The 20,000-nt window shown below is 46.2% G+C and overlaps 2 protein-coding genes across 8 annotated transcripts in view; both read left to right on the top strand.

The window, feature by feature from the left end:
- LOC146519319 (globoside alpha-1,3-N-acetylgalactosaminyltransferase 1-like) overlaps positions 1-13,380 on the top strand; it is a 19,283-nt gene extending 5,903 nt beyond the window's left edge. For 2 of the 3 annotated variants that reach the window (XM_085156162.1, XM_085156163.1), the window contains exons 4-11: positions 1,368-1,412; positions 8,829-8,894; positions 10,075-10,107; positions 10,204-10,338; positions 10,425-10,557; positions 10,643-10,838; positions 11,719-11,938; positions 12,013-13,380. In XM_085156162.1, the coding sequence (XP_085012288.1) occupies positions 1,368-1,412; positions 8,829-8,894; positions 10,075-10,107; positions 10,204-10,338; positions 10,425-10,557; positions 10,643-10,838; positions 11,719-11,938; positions 12,013-12,151 (967 nt within the window). In that variant the 3' untranslated portion in view covers positions 12,152-13,380. The remainder of the gene's footprint in view (positions 1-1,367; positions 1,413-8,828; positions 8,895-10,074; positions 10,108-10,203; positions 10,339-10,424; positions 10,558-10,642; positions 10,839-11,718; positions 11,939-12,012) is intronic. The other variant, XM_085156164.1, reaches the window with a different exon arrangement.
- Positions 13,381-13,512: 132 nt separating this feature from the next.
- The window catches only part of LOC146519320 (integrin alpha-3-like), a 25,709-nt gene continuing 19,221 nt past the window's right edge, over positions 13,513-20,000 (top strand). For all 5 annotated transcript variants that reach the window (XM_085156149.1, XM_085156150.1, XM_085156151.1 and 2 more), the window contains exon 1: positions 13,513-19,093. The gene's annotated coding sequence lies outside the window, so the exon portion shown is untranslated. The remainder of the gene's footprint in view (positions 19,094-20,000) is intronic.

Here is a 20,000-nt window from a genome sequence, read left to right on the forward strand (position 1 = left end):
GATGGCGAGTTTATTAAACTCCACCGAGACAGCGGTGACGCAGATCTGAAGGCTCGAGCGTCACATTTCACAGCTGTTTACTTCCGGCGTAGACCGCGAAGGCCGGGTCCTCAGGAGGATGCAGCCCGTGAATTTGGACACGACTACCATGACACTTCCGTGTGCCGGGGCAGCCAATCAGCAGAAAGGGGCGGGTAAAGTGAGAGCTGCCGGTCAGCGCGAGGGCTAAGGAAGCCTAACTGGGATAAGGCAATGAGCTAAAGTGGGTGTAACGAGGTTCTGGGGATGTTTGGACCTGCTGGTCCCTGAGCTGCAGCTCGTCCACACGTTTGGCAGCTCTCTGCTCCCCACAGCGTGAGAGCCTCCGAAGCGCCTGGATCTCAGATCTGTGAAGTGTTTCACCACTCATGGTTTCCCTGGTTACGTCCCTGATGTGTTTCTCTCTTCTGTGACCTGATTTACATTTCCATGAAAACTCTGAGCTCACTTTCACTGGCCATGCAAATGAACTCACATCAGGCTTATGTGTTTCGTGGAAGAGTGACTCACCTGTTTCACCTGTAGCTGCAGCAGCTGCGCATCCGTAAGCCACACCCCTCTCAGTGTTTGACGTGTGTGGTCTGCTCAGCTGATTCCAGCATGTTTTCTCTGCGCACCCTGACCAATCAGCTTCACATCCACAGGCACACCGAGGGTGATGAAGGTGTGAAACAGAGCAGGTCTGGGATCAGTGTTCCCCTCTGGGAATGCTGTGACACTTGGCTGATGGTTATGGGGGCGAGGGCAGAGTTAGGGAAAGATGGCCGACGTCACTGCAGCGACACCCAAACCCTCCTTTGTTCCGTTTCGGAGAAAACCTCCTGATTTGCGTTTCTCAGATTAATTTTTCTGGGATTTTCTTTCTCGTCTGCAGCTGAAAGAGCAGCTGTGAGCTCTGCTGATGGAGTCGAGTTACACAGGAGGCCTTTTTGTGTCCTCCGTCTGTTTGTGCGCTCGGGCCTCACACCTGCGTTACCCCCGTGCACTGCTGTTTACTGTCAGCAGGGGGCAGTGTGGGTTAGCTGACTCTGCGACGTGTCGTTCTTCGGTGTTTGACAGAAACGGCTGTTCAAGGTCAAAGTGTCTCCATTGTCACGGCGATAACAAGCAGACGTGTCTGATGGCGCATGACCGCGCCCCGTGCTGTGTTGATGTGATTGGCTTGCACATTTTTTGTTCTGGCTGGTGATTGGCTGTGTGGAATATCTTTGCTTCATGCGCTCACGACAACACCGATAATAAGACGGGAGCGGGTTACCGGGATCTGATCGATAACCGGTAACCTGTCAGAGGTGGGCGGGGCTAACTTTGATCTCTGTGTCATGCAGAATCTCGCTGTCCTTTGAGGAGAAGTGGAAGACAGTGGAGGCGGGGTAAGTAACAAGAACTCTGTGTCTGTGTTTAAGGCGGCACTGATGTCTTTTTCTTTCTTGCCTGTCCCGTTCGGCTCTTTTGCATCAGAATTATTGTCTGAAGGTGAAGAAAGATGCCCAACGGATTTACTTCACCAAATGGACCATCCCAGCCTTGCCGTAATGGCCTATTTGACTCACCTTTTATTGTTTATTTTATTTTTTATTTTCACTTGCTACATACGGGACAGACTTGAATGAGGAAAAGAAAAGGGAGAAAGAAAGAGGGGGAAAAACAGCGGAGAAGAGGGACGGGGATAAAGGGCAAAAACCAACAGAATAAGCAGACAAAAAAATCCATCTATTAATCACCTGGATCACCTGTTGAGAAAGAAAAAAGAAAACAAGCAGAAGACTAGAGCAATACAATAAACAACATCACGATGATCTATGTGAATATAACAGTAAATACTAAATATTAAACATTATTGTGCACTAAGATTCGTTACATGGAATGTAAATGGAGCTGGCTCCAGAGAAAAGAGGTTAAAAATATTTAACCAACTCAAAAAACTACAGGCAGATGTTGTCCTTTTACAAGAGACCCACAGACCCCTTAGAGGTTCGAATGAACTTAAAACACCTGAGTTTCCTAATGTGTTCTCAGCCTGTTATAATTCTAGACAAAGGGGAGTAGCAATTTTAATTCATAAAAAAATTAATTTCACAGTACTCGATACAGTTATAGATCCAGAGGGCAGATTCTTAATCATTAAACTATCTATACTTGATAAAAATCTATGTATTGTAAGTGTATATGGTCCAAATGTTGATGATCCCTCATTCTTTCACGGTTTTTTCAGTGCACTCTCTGAACACTTAGATGGCACACTTGTGCTTGGAGGCGACCTCAACCTTGGACTGAATGAAGAAATGGATAGGCTCAATACAGCAGGAACTCAGCGTAATTGGCAGTCCACAAATATAATCAAACAGTATATGAGCGACTTTGGTCTTTGCGATGCATGGCGCTCCCTTCACCCCACCAGTAAGGAATATACTTTTTTCTCACATGTTTATCACTCCTACTCTCGCCTGGATTATTTTTTGGTCAGCAGCTCACTGCTGAGCGACATTTCAGACATTGAGATTCATCCTATAGCTGTCAGCGATCATGCTCCTGTATCTCTAACACTAATGCACAAGAATAATACTATGCCAAGTAAAAACTGGAGATTTAATACATCACTGCTTAATGATGAAGACTTTATTAAATATTTTAAAAAAGAGTGGACTTCATATTTAGACTTTAATGACACTCCCGGAACATCAGCTTCTGTTTTATGGGAAGCAGGGAAAGCTGTGATGAGAGGTAAAATAATTTCTTTCTCATCACATAAAAAGAAAAAAGAAAACAAAAATATTCAGGAATTAGAAAAAAACATCAAATCACTAGAAGAAGCCTACGCGTCCCACCAAGATCAGGAAACATTGAACAAAATACGCAAAACAAAACTAGAATTAAATGAGATAATTGATAGAAAAACAAAATTCTTAGTACAAAGACTACGCTTACAAAATTATGAACATAGTAATAAATCCGGTAAATTTCTAGCAAACCAGTTAAAAATAAATAAAGAAAAAACAACTATATGTGCTGTTCAAGATTCATCTGGGAACACAATATATGAACCGAAACAAATAAACAACATTTTCAGGGATTTCTATAAAACGTTGTATTCACCACAAATAAACCCATCTAAAAAGGAAATTGATCAATTTTTAGACAACATAACTCTCCCAAAATTATTAGAATCTCAAGCAATGGCACTGGATTCGCCACTGACATCAGGTGAACTCCAGGAAGCCCTGATAAATATGTCCAATAATAAGGCTCCAGGTCCAGACGGCTTTCCTGCAGAATTCTACAAAGAATTCTGGACGATTCTAGCACCAGTTTTTTACAGAACGTTGTTAGAAATCAAAGAAAAGGGCAGACTTCCATCAAATATGAATTCTGCAAACATTAATCTCCTGCTAAAACCAGGCAAAGACCCTGTATATCCCTCAAGCTATCGTCCAATATCCCTTATTAATGTAGACCTCAAAATAATCTGCAAAGCTCTCTCGAAGAGACTAGAGAAAATAACCCCCCTCTTAATTCATCCTGACCAAACTGGTTTCATAAAAGGTAGGCACTCATCAACAAATACACGTAGATTACTTAATTTGATAGACTACTCATACAGTAAAAACCTTGAAACTACAATATTTTCCTTAGATGCAGAAAAAGCGTTTGACAGAGTTAACTGGAAATTTCTATTTGCAACTTTACACAAATTTGGTTTTGGATCTTCTTTCATCAACTGGTTAAAAATATTATATAATTCCCCAACAGCTTGTGTCAGAACAAATGACCAGACATCCTCCAGCTTATGTCTCCTGAGGGGCACCAGGCAGGGATGCCCACTCTCCCCTTCACTGTTTGCAATTTTTATCGAACCACTAGCAGCAGCAATTAGACAGAATTCAGCAATTAAGGGCATAAAATGCAAGAACGTAGAACATAAAATCAGCCTTTATGCTGATGATGTGTTACTCTTTCTCCAAAATTCACAAACCAATATCACTGGGGTGATTGAATTGATAAACTCTTTTGCAAGAATATCAGATTACTCAATTAACTGGTCAAAATCTACAGTCCTTCCTATTAATTGCTGCTTCCATAATTCCTCTTCTACTCCACTGCAATCGGGAAATATAAAATATTTAGGTATTAATATTTCTCCCAAGCTTGCAGATCTAACTAAATTAAACCATACCCCACTTTTAAAGAAAGTAGAAGGTGATCTGGCTAGATGGAAATGTCTACCCATATCACTCATGGGAAGGGTTGCTGCTATAAAAATGATGGTATTACCAAAAATAAATTATTTATTCTCAATGATCCCAACTAAACCGCCGCAAGATTGGTTCAGATCTCTAGATTCATATATGTCCAAATTCCTTTGGAAAAATAAGCCCCCACGTATAAGCTTAAAAACACTACAAAAGACCAAGGATAAAGGAGGATTAGAACTACCTAACTTTCAGCACTACTTCTTAGCCAACAGGCTTCAGTTTATCTCAGGATGGCTAAAACATACCCTCTTAGATGAACCTTGGCTAGATGTAGAACAAGCACTTTGCAATAATCTAGAGATTTCAGATCTACCATTTATCAGCCCAAACATCCAACGACATGAATGCTTCAAAAGCATCAACATCAGCTCTTCTCTGACAGCATGGTGGGAGTTTCTGAAGTTGACAGAGTCTTCATTAATCCCATGCAAACGTACACCTATCTGGAACAACCCTGACATATTACAAAACAATAATATGATAAACTTTTCAGATTGGAATGGTAAAGGAATCAAATATGTAGAACATATACTAGAAGGAACAGAATTTATTTCATTTGACAGACTAGTTACACAATATGGGATCAACAAGAAAAGATTTTTAGAATATCAACAAATTAAATCCATAATAAAAAAGAAATTTAAACTGGGTCAAGTTGAACTACAAACACCACCAAGTGTGGTTCAATTTTTTACTCTTAAAACCCCCAAATTACTATCCAAAATATACAGAATGCTTTCTAAAACAGATGAATCAATATCACTTCCTATTGCAAAATGGGAAGCGGATTTATCAGTTAACTTAGACCAAAACTTCTGGTCTCAGATTTGCTTAAAAACCTTTCATCTAATCAGAAATCCCAGTCTTCAATTAATTCAATACAAAATACTACATAGAGTGCACTATACAGGTCATCGGATGTTCAAGATGGGCTTTGCATCTACCAACAACTGCTCACACTGCCAAACCAATTCACCGGACAATTATATCCACGCTCTTTGGTTCTGTCCACCAGTTCAGAAGTTTTGGCGCGAGATATGTGAAGACTTATCAAAGTGTCTGAAATGTAACATTCCAACTTCCCCCTTAGTGTGTTTGTTGGGCAGCTTAGATAATGTCACTTCAGAAAAGAATATAGCCCATATGGTTTTCACTGCTCTATGCATAGCCAAGAAAACAGTCCTCATGAACTGGAAAAATAAAAACAATCTTAATTCTAACCAATATAGAAATTATCTATTAGATTACATTAGTCTTGATACAGCCTCTGCCACCACATCAGATCAATCGCTCTGGGCTCCTCTGATCAGCTCCATCACCTAGTGGGGGTGGGGGGTCATATTTTGGTCTCGCCTTCACTGTTGTGATTGGTGTGGGGGTAGGGTCGGGCTTGGGGCGTCGGGGGGTTCCCCAGGAGCATCTTCCTTGGGGGGCTCAACCCGGGGTAGCGGTCATGGCCAATTAGGGGCTCTGTTGGCTCTTAGGTGACGGCTTCCTCGTGGCTACGTGCAGCGGGGCTAGGGGAGGGTCTGTGCTGACGGACGGGGGTTACTGACCTGGTAGCCTGGCTGCCCCTGGGTGGGTCCGGGACGGGCGTGAGGTTCTGGGGGCGCTCCGGCTCTGGCCTGGGGCCCTGGCCGGGCCTCGGGGGCCTGGGTCCTGGTTGGTGTGTTGCCGGGGTTGTGGGCCGGTGGGTATATGGGGGCCCGCCACTGGCGCAGGGTGCCGCCGGTGCGCCGAGCCAGCTGGGGGGCTCTTCAACTGGTGGGGGGGGGGGTTGTCACATCTTGCAGGGGCTTTCCTCTCTCAGGAACTCTCTCTGCAAGAGGGGGAGATACAGGAGAGGTGGAGGAAGATCTCAGCCTGGGCGTCTATTGTCTTATGTAGTCTGGAAGATGAGTGGATGATGGGGTGGGTGCAGTTTTCTCTGTTGTGGGGTTGAGTGGACTGCCCCGGGCTCTGTGGGGCCGGGCGGCGCCGCTGCGCTGGGCCCCGGTTCGGATGGGCCTGGGCCCCCCTTCCCTGGTGGGTCGCGGAGTATGGGGGTGCCTACTGGGGTCAGCGGGGGAGCTGGCCCCAGGGAGGGGTCACTTGCTCCTCCCTTCCTTCCCTCCCCATCTCCAGCTGCCTCCCTCTTCCCGCTCCACCACAACCACCCACACATGCAGGGCCTTGGAGTGGGGGTGTGTCACCAGGGTGCAGAGGAGGTAACCCCCCCCCCTCTGTCCCCTTCTGGCTGCCTCTGCCTCAATTTTATCCCGCAACTTAGACATTCACATTACTCACATTCTCATTACACATAAATATAGGATCTTGGGGGTGGGCACGCTACACGGAATCCCAATTACCATCAGGGTGTACACCTCACCCCCGGCGTCGTTGCCCACCTCTCAATTTTAAATACACGTAGACATTGAGGGCTAGCAGGAGGGACTATGCGCTTACCTGCTGCTCTCTGGCAGGTAGCTCCATGCCCTCCTGGGTTTTAAACGCACCTTAGAACACACATACATCAACACTACAATGAGCGGGTGGAGGGAGGTTAGGAGTCTTCTCTCACCCTCGTTCTCTGCTTTCTGCTGGAGCAGGGGGGCTAGGAGGAGGAGTTGGCCGTCCGACTGGGGTCCGGAGTGTGGGGCCTCCCTGCTGCTGCGGAGTCGGGGCGGTCTGCTTCTCCCCACTGCAGGGAAAAGGGTAACACAACCTGGGTCTGGGTGCAGTTCCCCCCTCCAGGGGCAAGGGTACCTAGACCCGGTTCGTAGAGTACGCTTGGGGAGTGTGATTGTGTGTATAGCGTCTCTTTATGTCTGTCTCCACGTTGGTTGAGTGTGGAGTAAGTGCATATGAGAGCATGAGGGTGGGAATGGATGTTTGTATCTGTGTGTGCCTGTATGTCTGTGTCTGTATGTCAGGTTGGGTATCAGATGCCACCTCTCTGAGGACAGCTCAGGCCCTCCAAGGTTTGGAGGCCTATCTCCCCCCACCACTTCCCCTGCCGGGGGCGGACTCCCTCAGACGTCGGTGCGTTGGTGGTTCTTTGTGTCCGGGGGTGGGCGTCCGGGTACACACCGGCTCACTCCTTGGCGGCTGCTTATCGGGGCCTGGAGCCTGGGGCTCGCTTGGGCCACTTCGGAGGTGGGGTGCCCCCGGCCTCTCGGCCTGGGGCTCGGTCACTCAGGCACAGCTGGCTGCCGGCGGAGCTCACGGGCACGTCACTGCAGCCCCCCCTGGCTTCTGCTCCGTGGCTGCTGGGTGACCCCTCATCTGGGACTCTCCTCAGCTCTTTCTGGGACAGTGGCGCGGCTGCCCCTCTGTTGGTCTTCCTTGGTCTCTTGTGTTCTGGGGGCCTCTGGATGTCTGGGGTTTTGATCTCCTCCATACCTGCTTCATGCCCTGGAGGACGGGGCAGTGGCCCCCCACACCCTCTAGCAGATCATTACATGAGGGAACCTTTTAAGAAAACAAGCGCGTCCATGCTCACAGGTGTACACACGGGTGATCACACACACAAACTACACCCTTTTTGGCTCCTACCTCAATGCACACTGTGCTGTCGATCTTACGTGCTGCACAATAATGTTTAATATTTAGTATTTACTGTCATATTCCCATATATCATTGTGATGTGGTTTATTGTATTACTCTCGTTTTCTTCTGCTTGTTTTCTTTTTTCTTTCTCAACAGGTGATCCAGGTGATCGATATATGTATTTTTTTTTTTTTTTTTTTTTTTTTTTCTTCTGCTTATTCTGTTGGTTTTTGTTTTTTGCCCTTCTCCCCCGTCCCTCTTCTCAACTGTTTTTCTTCCCCTCTTTCTTTCTCCCTTTTCTTTCCCCCAGTCAAGTCTGTCCCGTATTCAGCAAGTGAAAATAAAATAAAGAATAAAAGGTGAATCAAATGGACCATTACGGCAAAGCTGGGATGGTCAATTTGGTAAAGAAAATCCGTTGGGCATCTTTCTTCGCCTTTAGACAATAATTCTGATGGCAAAAGAACCAAACGGGACAGGCAAAAAAAAAAAAAAAAAAAAGAAAAAAAAAAGGGCATAGCGTGTGTCTGCTGTTGACCACACGGAGACTTTCAGAGTTTTTTTAACGGCTGGTTGCACCGCTGTGACCGAGGATGTTTTTTAGTCGCACCATTGAGGAATTAGTTTCCAGTCTAGAGCCCTGTATGACTCTCGCTCTCTTCCCAGCATGTCTTTATCCTGTCTTCCTCTTCTCCCCCCCAACCGGTCGCAGCAGATGGCCCCGCCCCTCCCTGAGCCTGATTCTGTCTGAGGTTTCTTCCTGTTAAAAGGGAGTTTTTCCTTCCCGCTGTCGCCAAAGGGCTTGCAAATACAGGACTGTCTGATTGTTAGCTTTTCCCTGTGTTATTGTAGGGTCTTAACCTTACCATATAAAGCACCTTTGCTGATCTGTGGAACTTGGTCTGTCCGGTCTAAAGGTGTTTTTAAGGTTCACAAACAGACGCTGTGTGTGTGTGTGTGTGTGTGTGTGTGTGTGTGTGTGTGTGTGTGTGTGTGTGTGCGCTGCAGATCTGCCGTTGAACCCACCAAGTTCAGCCAGCCTGGTATTGATCTCCACCTGGAGTCTCCTGAGCAGTAAGTACTGTCCTTTCTACTCAGCAGCTTCACTCTGTTGCATCACAGGCAAACAGCTGCTGCCAACATGAGTAGATCTGATCGTTCTTTCTTGAATGAAGGGTTACTCTTTTACTGGATGTTCTCATAAATTAGCAGGGTTAGAACAGCTGTCATGACGTCATATGTGTGTTTTGTAGTCCATTTTTTGCTGAAGTTAGTTAGTTCCGATATCTGAGCGCCGCTCTGCTCGCCTCTTATTCCTTATCAACTTTTCTAGCTGATGAAGTTTTCATCAGGTCATGGAAAGATAGTGAAAGAGGCAGTTTGAAATGTGTGACAGCTGACACCTGCTGGTCAGGAGCAGGAACTGCATGCGTGTGAGGATCATGGATCTTTCCTTTCATTCTGATCATTCGAGTAGAAGCTGCAGGGTGCAGTTTTCAGCAGAAACACCACTAAAATATTATTCTGATTCTGTTTATGCACCATGCAGTCCTGTCACCTGCAAAAGGTTAAAAATATTATAAAAACTTCAGCTTTACATCTGCTGACATCCGAAAGTCGGACCCGTCCTGACGTCTATGGAGAACTGATGGAGGGGACACTGACGTGTGGCGACGTCACATGTCTATCGTCCATCTTGACCTTCCTGATAAACCTGGATCTGGATCAGGACCTCCTTCAGGATCTGGATCTAACTCATAAATGTGTTCCCAAAAGGTTGGTTCTGTGCATCTTTTCATCATCATCAGGTGACTCCTTCAGTCTCAGCTGGCTGCAGGTTTCCAACCTTATAAACAGGACATGAAACCAGCACCAATGGGCTGGGAGGTCAGTTCATGATCATTAACATGCAAATTGTCATGACCACTGATCAACAACTACTGATCAATAACCATGAGTCCCACTCACAGAGAGTTGGGGAATGGCTGCAGTCACAGCATTGTAGGATGGTGACAGATGTACCCTTAGGCCCCCTCCTCGATTCAGAGATGGTCTTTTCATGTAAGGAATCTCCCACGGAAAACGTCCAGATGAACAGAATCAATTTTTTGGGATTTCCTTACCTGGATGATTGAGCGTGCATCAACTCCTCATAAATGTGTCCCCTTTGCAGCGCCCCCTGCTGGACAAACTGAACGCGCTTGGCTGCGTCAGGCTCGTATTGAACTTTGACCTCTTTGTTTCTGTGTTTCAGTCTGAAGTACAACCAGCCCAGCATCTTGCACGGGTCAGTATCTCTGCTTCTTTATGTCATGAAGTTTGTATTTTTGATAAAGATGATGATGATGATGGAGGTGATGATGCCGTGTCTCTGTAATGGCAGTCGTGCTGACGTGGTGACGGTGACGCCATGGTTGGCTCCGGTGGTCTGGGAGGGGACCTTCAACCCGTTTCTCTTGGACAGCATCTACAAAAGGAAGAACATCACCATTGCCGCCACCGTCTTCGCTGTCGGAAAGTAAGTGTGACATCACAACGCTCCGGTTTCCCTGCAGGCCTAAAAGCAGCGTCTCTGGCTTTACCTTTGACCTCTCCTCTGCACAGGTACATCATGTTCCTGAAGGACTTTCTGGAGACGTCTGAGGAGCACTTCTTCGTTGGCTTCAGGGTGGACTTTTACGTGTTCACCGATCGCCCTAACGAGGTGCCCAAAGTGAACATGGCGGCCGGCAGAATGGTAAACGGATCCTGTAACCAAACGCAGCCTCTTGGCGGATTCTTTGTTATCTGACTCTGCCTCCTTCCTCCTCTTCCTCCTCCAGCTGACGGTGCGCTCGGTGCCCAGCTCAAACCGCTGGCAGGAGATCTCAGCTCGCAGGATGGAGATCATCCAGAACCTGATCGAGAAGAAGCTTCAGAACCGCGCCGACTACATCTTCTGTCTAGACGTCGACTCCAAGTTCCACGGTCGCTGGGGGGCCGAGTCGCTGGGAGGACTTGTGGCCGTGATCCATCCAGGTCTGTTCTCCCGCGCTGCCACGAAACCGTACAATAACGAGTTTGTGGTTGACGTTTCAGCTCGATCAAAAGCAGCCCACACACATCCGAGTATTCCCACATCTGTAAACATCAGCAGAGAACCTCCCGCCCTCGCCTCCACTTCCCAAAGAAACAAAGTCTGGCTGTGGGTCTCCATGGTGACCGCCGGCCAAATGTCTCGCTTATGGTCCAGGCCAGCATTTAGGGTCAGAGGTTAAGGCTTTTATGGTGTCTTAGGATGTTTTTACTCAAACATGCCAATGTCTGACCTTTGACCTATGACCTTAAAGCTGTATTTTATTTTATTATCTTTATGATCGGAGCAGAATTGGCTGAAATCGACTTCTGTACAAACTTTAACACATTCGTGCGTTGTTTTACGTTGTTCTGGTTTCTGGAGGTCAAACGCAGCTTTTAGCCAACCTAGCTACTTAAACCACCTTAAACCATCGCAGGCCTGCTATATTGTTGTGAAGGCAAAAAGTCTGCGTAGTATAAAGTTTTTTCTGCGTGACCTTTATTTTGACTTTTCACCAAACTTTCACCATATGGAGCTGTTACTGGTATCTCCCATCACACAAAATTTGAACATAATGAAAACTGTGGACACGAGTGCTAACAAGCAGACAGATTACATCATCCCTCCTGTTGGGGCGAGAATTTCAGTTTAAGGCACATGCTTCAAATCTCAAGGTCAAAAACAGGCATTACGTTTATGGCATACTCATATGAAAACAGAAGAGGTACAGAGACATCAACCCTAAAATAATAGCTTGATCTCCTCTGAGTACATCTCAAAATGTTCTGCTTCTGCGGCTTTGTTCTGCCCTGAACTTTTAGTGACATCATGTGTCTGCAGGTTACTACAGAGACGACCGCAGCGGGTTCCCCTACGAGCGGAGTCCTGCGTCCAACGCCTACGTGGCTCCGGGGGAGGGGGACTTCTACTACTGCGGAGGGGCGTTCGGGGGGTTGGTGCAAGAAGTTCACCTGCTCGCCAAAACCTGCCGCAAGAACTTTGAGGACGACGCCAAGAAGGGCATCGAGGCAGCTTGGCAGGAGGAGAGTCACCTGAACAGGTAGGAAAGGTGGCTGGATGTGCTGGTCCTTGTTGTGATCGTTTGATGATTCTACTTCCTGCTTCTTTACTCAGGTATATGTGGATCAACAAACCCAGCAAGGTGCTGTCACCTGAGTACCTGTGGCAGGACTTCAAACCCAAAAACCCAGAGGTCCAAATCATCAGGTTCTCCGGCGTCATCAAGAACTACGCCAACATCCGCCCCAACTGAACCAGACCAAACTGGACTGAACTGGGTGAAATGAGCCAGTGTGCGTCTGACTTTGGGAAAGGCCTCGCACGTCTGACCTTCACCCATAATCCCTCTCAGGAATCATTTTTAACCCCGCCCCCAGACCTGCTGGATTACCTCTGCTGAGCATGTACAGCTTGTAAACAATTTATGCTGTTGAGTCATAGAAATGTCCCGCCCTCAGTCCTGTGCCCCGCCCACATCGGTGCTCCAGATGAGCCCCGCCTCCAGCTGCAGTATAAACCAAAACAGCGACTCTAATGAAGTTTCATCAGTTTGACCTTAAATGTTCTAAATGACCGTCTGAGTCACAAAGTGCACCTGCGGCGGGGTTGACAGGGTCAGGTGAGCCTGCTGAGCAGTGAGGACTCGTCAGTTTTGAGTTTAGAAAGATTCCAGCTGAAGAAAAACAGCTGATTCCTACTTCCTGTGCTTTAGTTTTATAGACAGCTGGAGCGGTTTGATCAAATTCATGGAACTGCCTCTAGTTCCCCCGATTCTGAGTTTCTTTGTGTTTGATTTTTTATAACTTTTCCTACACGTGGAGCCGACAGGAGGCTCAGCTTCTGTCCAGGTAAACTTTGGGCTGTTAGGTGTGGGTTTGCTGCTTGTGTTTGATTGCACAACTGTGATGTATGTATGTTTTTACCCACAATGCATTTTTCTAGCCTGACCGAGAGTCTCTTGGTGTGAGAAAGTGAAGGTGCACAGACCTCAGTGTGCTTCTCGTCCTGACTCGATCACCATCTCAGGTAGTCTGTGTGACTTTTAGCTGAAGGACCAAGTGTTCGTTGCCCGTCCACAAGTCACAAGAACCACCAGACATGCACACCGGGACCACCTGAGGGTCTTCACGCTAACGGCGCTCAAGGTCGAGTTAACGGTTAGTAACCTGTGGGCTGTGATGAGTGACGAGCCACAGGAGAAAGGTTTAGGGTCATGTGACAACACCGGTCAAGGACATATGGGTAGAAAATGTAGGCACGTGACAGTTTCAAAGCTTTTATTTTGAAACATGAACATGGTGCTGTGGGGCAGGGATCGTTCTTGGGTGCCTTTTAGCTCAGGTGCACAAACACACCTGCAGCAGGTGTGCCAGTCTGCAACATGTGACCTTCATTTCCTCTGTTGTGCTGTCTTATTATATATAATATATTCTCTGTCAGGGAAGCTGCTTCAGTTTATTCAAAATAAAAGTATCAGATGAACATTTTATTAGTTTGTTTTTTTTAATTCAAACATATTTTGCATCTTTCAGCTTGAAGCTGCTTTTTAAGCTCCATCCCTCTGTAACCCGCTTTTTAGACTGTGGGCTTCTGGTTCCCAGACTAAACTGTCCCATCTGATGCTCTCTGGTTCTCTCTGGTTCCAAATTACTCTCCGTGAGGAAGGGGAGCTCCTGGACTCACTGGCAGCTGATGCCTTCTGCACACTTGTACCAGCTCAGACTTGACGCTGGACCAGGAAGCCCTGACTGGGCAGTCTATAGATACCTGTTGCACACCTCTTCAGAACCATAGACATCATCTCGGATTCAAGAAGCGATGCAGAAGTGCCTCCTGCCAGGATCTGAGGATAGCCAACCCATTAGGTCAGGTGACTCGGGACGGCCCTGATCTTTGTGTAAGTAGAGGATGAAGACCTTCCTCCAAGGATCCAGAATGGCAGCAGCTGAGAGACAAAACACTGAGCCTTCAAAATCTCACTTTGTCTAAACCAGGTGTGGGCAGCTCCAGGCCTCCAGTGTCCTGCAGGTTTTAGATGTGTCCATGATCCATCACAGCTGATTTTAAGGGCTAAATGACTCCTCAGCATTTCTGAAGTTCTCCAGAGGCTGGTAATGAACTCATCATGTGATTCAGGTGTGTTAACCCAGGGTGGGATCTAAAACCTGCAGGACGCCGGCACTCGAGGCCTGGAGTTGCCCACCCCTGCTCTACAGCGTGAGTTTCAGGTGTGAACTCTGTCCTGTAGGTGGCGCTGTGGCTCCCTCACATATTAGAACAAACATCATTGACTTGAAGCAGATTTCCCATCATGTGCTTCCAAATGGAAGTGAGATAAGGAATGGCTCAGGCTCCCCTTGTTTATCAAACAGTAATCAGGGTCCTGTTCGTCCTCTTTATCTGCAGCAAGGACTTCCTGTCTGACAGGAAGTCACACGGTCATCAAGAGATTGGCTCACCATCCAATCACAGCAGAGTGTGTGTCCGGCCGCGCCCCTCGGGATGTTCTCGCATCTGCCGTCACACAGACGGGTTTACTGTGCTGTCAGTCACTGTCACTTGTTGGCTTCGGGCGGAGGTTAGCCACTGTTAGCCGCGCTGACCATGGTGGTACCCCTCGGTAACCACCTGGGTTGACCTGCAGCACTCAAACCCACCCTCCATGAGTCAGCCTCTGTGAAAACATCTCAGGCTTGTTTGTCCGAGTCTGCGTCCTGCATATGAAAGAGTTCACTGAGTAATCATGATTAATGATGGTAGATCACTGATTGTGGTCAGCCTGAGCAGCTGATGCACTCTCCTCCTCCTGATTGTGCTGATAGACAGAAAACAGCCTCTGAAGGTTCCCAGACAAACTCACATCACATTTGTAGAATAAGACGATAAGTCAGCGCCGCCGGCTGAAGGAACCCTAATGGAGTCTTCTCTGACATAAAACTGATGGGACTGATAATAGACGCTGGTCACCGCCTGGCTTTACTTTCATGTTGTATGAAAGATTGTGTTTCAGGTTCAGAGATGATCCACACCGTTGATTTCACAGAAATCGTGAGCATGAAAGTACAGCAAGTAGGAATCCTTCAAGTCTGAGTACGTGTTCCCGATTTGGATCCATTTAGTCTGTAATGAACTTCAAATTCAAAACAAAAAAAGCTTTTTTCTTGGAATTATTTTAAATTGTTGGTTAGAGTCAAAACTTCCTCAAATTTCAAACAGTGAACTCTAAATAAAACTCTGTGTTCCTGAAACAGTCAGAGAACTGCTTTCACACTTTCTCACACAGAGTTCAACTCGTAGAAGAGGCAGGATGTCAGCTGTTCATCGGACATGAAGCCGTACTGTAGGGGAGGGACATGGAGGGGGTCCTTGTGCACGCTGGCGAGTATTTCTCATCACACAGGTGTCGCCTAAACCCTTTGATCAGTCGCTCTTTGTCAGGGACTGTTGGTGTGTCTGACTGGTTATTGTGTCCCTGACACAGCATCAGATAATCTGTGCTTCGTGTTGATGCAGCAAGAGATAAAGTGTGTGTGCGCGTGTGTGTGGGTGTGTGTGTGTGCGGGTGTGTGTGTGTGTGTGGGGGGGGGTGTTCCTGTCTGTCTGGCATTTGGGGACCATGGGTGGTGAGCTTGGTCTCGTCCTCAGTTTGAATCAATTCATCTGTTTGATTCTTAGTTTACACACACACACACACACACACACACACACACACACACACACACACACACACACACACACACACATCTCAAACCAGTTATTTAGGTGTTTAGAAAGAAGCATTTGTGATTGAGCGAATTAGAAGTCTGCAGGTAATGAGCTCGTTGTCATACGAGCGCCACAGTCTGGCTGGGGAAGTTCTGAAAATGAAAATGTGCACTCTGCTGTAGCTTTGCATGGAAACTCAGAGGTAAAACTAAAGTGCAGCAACATCTTTTTACGGCTCCTGACATCATATTGTAAGTGACACAGCTGGTGGCGAGGTGCAGGCTCATGGTTAAGGTAAGATAAACACATTAGCACAGGGGTGGAGGGTTAAACCTTAGTCAGGGAAAGTTCATTGAGGGTCCCTGATTCAACACAATTCAAGTTTTTTCAATTTGGTTTTATTTATAAACCGCCAAATCACAAGTAACTGTAATCCGATTACGTTTTTCAAGTAACGAGTAAAGTAAGGGATTACTATTGCAAAAACGGTAATTAGATTACCGTTACTTTCCTGTAGGAACGCTGCGTTACTGCGTTACTAAAACCGTGATTTTTTTTGCGAGAATGTCTCATGACAGTGACGTAAGCGAGTGCGACGTTCGTGACAACAGCTGTGTGCAGATCAACAATGGATCATATATCGAGTGCAGAGAGAGTATGAGCGTGCAGCGTTTAAAGCGTGGAAGTACTGACCTTACTTTGAGTTTGATTCCATAAAAAGTGACAAAAACATTAGTGTCCGTTGTGCGTGGGAAGAAAACTTCTTTTTACAGCGAAAAAAACCCCTAAACTTCCGAGCAAGCACCGAGTAGCTACGACGTAATGGGAAACTCACAGAGAAACTCGCGGATTCTTCCACTGACCGCTGCACACCTGCACCAGGGTAACCCTCCGCCTACCCCACTCCTGCTTTACAGGTGAAAATAGAGCAACGGGACCTAGTCTTTGACTTTATTTATTTTCTGCTGTGTTTTACTTGCATCTATTTGAAAGACTGAGTGTAAACACACAAAATATTTTATTTTATGTGCTGGAATGTGCAGAAAATAAGTTTAAATGTTAAACAAATTTCTTCCAGTCAGAGAATGTTGCAGATAATTAAATGTTTGCTTGATGCATAAAGTTAAAAGATTAAAACTAATAAAACAAGTTTTAAAAAGAGACTTTTCCATCTGATTACATTTTGTATGATGATTATGCAGAAAAAGTAGAATTGGGCTGAAAGATCTATCACTTTATCACCTATTCAGGTTGTAAATCGTGTTTTTAAAAAGTAACTAAGTGACTAAGTAATTAATTACTTTTGAAAATAAGTAATCAGTAGTAACAGGATTACTTTTTTGGGGAAGTAATCAGTAATTAGTTACTGATTACTTTTTTCAAGTAACTTGACCAACACTGCTGACGACAAGCTAGAGAAACCAACTGAAAAACCAAGAAACAAAGCTCCGGAGTATGTGAGATATATCCTGTTTCTCTACTGGTCTGTGCTCTTCTGGCTCCAGCTTAGTATGACACTGTGGCAGCAGGGTGTGGTTGTGGCAGGGTGGGAGAGTGGGTTCAGGGGCAGTGCTAAGGAGAAGATGCTTGATGCAGCTGTGGGCAGTTATGTCAATTATGCCCCCGACCCCTAAAACCAGTAGCACACCAGGAGAAGGAGAGGAGACAACTGCGCTGGCGTTGTGGAAACAGAGCAATATGAGCAGAGGAGCATTAGCTGAAACAGCAGCCCATTCTCACTCCTGAGGCGTAATATAATGACGATTTCTCACGTCCCACGGCATTTCTGAGGTGACTGTCTGCTGTCTATGCTACGCGCCGGGTTATGGATGAAGTCCAGTAGAACGGTAATACACGGTCCAGCCATGTAACTGGAGTGAGAATGTGTTGGAAATAGAAACACGCAAAGTGTGTAACTAAAAGTGTCAGTCCTTTTGCAGACATTAAATACCATACCATAAATACCATTCAGGGGGTCGCTCCGTCAGTGGGGGAGGGGTTGAGTGGATTCCCATTCATTTCCTATGGCAGGTACTTTTGACCAGGGACATCACAAATGTAACAAGGTTGATTAAAACAATCAAAATTCAATGAAAGAGGTGACCATCACTGTTATATGTTCAAGTGCATGGTGTGGAGGATGTCATAAGGCCTCGAGGCAGATGTAAAAAACAATATTTATCAGTGTTTTAAGTTGTAAATCAGTCAGATTTGACCCAAACACGACAGGAAGCCTAGAAGACCTTCAGAGGGTATGTTACATAGTCTTAGTGATCGACCACGGAGGGTCCAGGCTTTGCAAGGATCCTCTCTTTTGAGTCAGATGTTCTCACAGTCACCACAGTCTCAGAGGATGGGCATCATGATTTCTTCCCCCTGACCTGATGTCCTGGCTCCCCCTTGCCATAGAAATAGTTTTGTATCTAATTAATCTCTAGTTGTGGTGCAGTTGCTTCTATTGGATAATCTGTCCAATAGAAGTAAAAGTCTGAAAGTCCTTCAAACCAAAGGACTCATATTGGACTTCAGGAAGCACAGACAGCTCCACTCCCCTCTCAATATAAAGGGAGAAGGGATGGAATCTGTCTCCACCTTCAGGTTTCTGGACACCCACATCTCCACTGGTCTCACCTGGACCCACAACACCATCGCCCAGGTAAAGAAGCAGTGGCTGCACTTCCTGCATGTCCTGAAGAAGAAGAACCTGGACCAGAGGTTCTTCTTCAAGTTGTGGTGCTCTCAGTGGAGCACTGCTCCTCAGCAGAAAGCATGCTCTCCTACTGCATGGGTCTCTGGTATGCAGGGTGTGTGTGTCTGTGTCTGTGTGTGTGTGTCTGTGTTTGTCATTAACTGTGTTTTTAAAATCAGAAAAAGGAGAAGAAAGTAAGACAGGAAGCGGCAACAAAGACAGGAAATAAACCCAGAAAACCACGTGTGTGTGTGTGTGCGTGTGTGTGTGTGTGTGTGCGTGTGTGTGTGTGTGTGTGTGGCGAGAATGAAGGTGCCCTCAAATGTCCAAACAACCTGAATCATGTTGTGACTTTGTGTGGGTGGCTGCTCATGTGTCTGTTCATGTGAGTTCTGGGCTTTGTGAGCACGTTTGGTTTTGTTTCATGGGTCCAGGTTTTAAATGTCTTGGACCTTCAAAACCAATTTCAGGGTTCTGTTCTGGTTCTAGATCAGGCTTTCAGACCTCTACAAGCAACATGAGAACATGGGTCTTCACAAAGATAGAAAGACAAACATAGTGTGTGTGTGTGTGTGTGTGTGTGTGTGTGTGTGTGAGGGTGGGGTTAACAGAGAGAGAGAGACATGATTTCATTTCAGGGCGAGTGAGCACGGCTGAAGAATGAGAATGAGGGCGTGAGTGAGGGAGGCATCTGAGCGTGTGCAGATCAGTCGGTGAGCAGACGGAGGAGAAGTCAGACGGAGCAGAGCGGGAATCAAACTGACAACCTGCAAACCAACGAGCCAACAGGAAGAGCAACAGGTCTGCGTTTCTTCCTCTACCCTTATTTCTTTACGTTTGATCTGACAGACTTCAGACCAGATTTCTATTATTCAGCAGCAAATATCTCAGTAAATTCATTCCAGGGTTAGCCGGGTATCCTCACGCTGTAATGAAGTGCCACAGAGTCAAAATACTCCACATCTACAGCTAATGTACTGTAGGTCTGCTGGGTAAAGATGCTGTGAGAGTAAAGTGTCTGTGTGGAGTAGAAGAGAGCATGAAAACACTTCGTATTTAATGCGCTGTTACATGTAATTAATGTTTCATTAGTGCCAGAACGAACAGCCTGAAGTGAAAGCAAAAATACAGTCAGTACAGGTGCACTGTTGGCAGCTCACAGCAAGACAGTTTCTCAGTATTTACTGACACTAACCCAACAGAAAGCACAGAGAAGAGTAAAGCAAATACAGTAGAAAAGGATAAGGAACACAACGATAGCGCGGAGGAGAAAAGCTCATAGCTGCTGAGGTGTTACTGAACTTCTGGTTATCGTGAACTGAAGTTTTGGGTGAAGTGACTTTCGTGGATTCGCTGTGGCGTTCAGGGTGACCAGAAACCGTTTCCTTTAGTTTTGCTGCTGCGGACACCTGCTAAACTCTGCTGGAAAAAGAAATCAGCATCTCCGTAAAGCTTGTGAGCAGGTAGAATGATGAAGTGCTCCTCATTTTCCATACCAACGTCAAATCAACCATGGCAGAGCGACCACCACCAATCCCAGCAGATCATCACAAAGTAGGAAGCTCACACAGCTTGAGCTGCACTCTTAACATAACCCAGAGGAAGCTGAGCAGCATCAATCCTGCTTCCAGAGATTCAAACTTCAAATAAAACAACAATAATCTTTGACTTTTGATTTTCACTATAAATCATGCTACCTTTGTGAATT

The sequence above is a fragment of the Neolamprologus multifasciatus genome, chromosome 4 (genome assembly GCF_963576455.1).
Source record: "Neolamprologus multifasciatus chromosome 4, fNeoMul1.2, whole genome shotgun sequence".
Classification (NCBI taxonomy): domain Eukaryota; kingdom Metazoa; phylum Chordata; class Actinopteri; order Cichliformes; family Cichlidae; genus Neolamprologus; species Neolamprologus multifasciatus.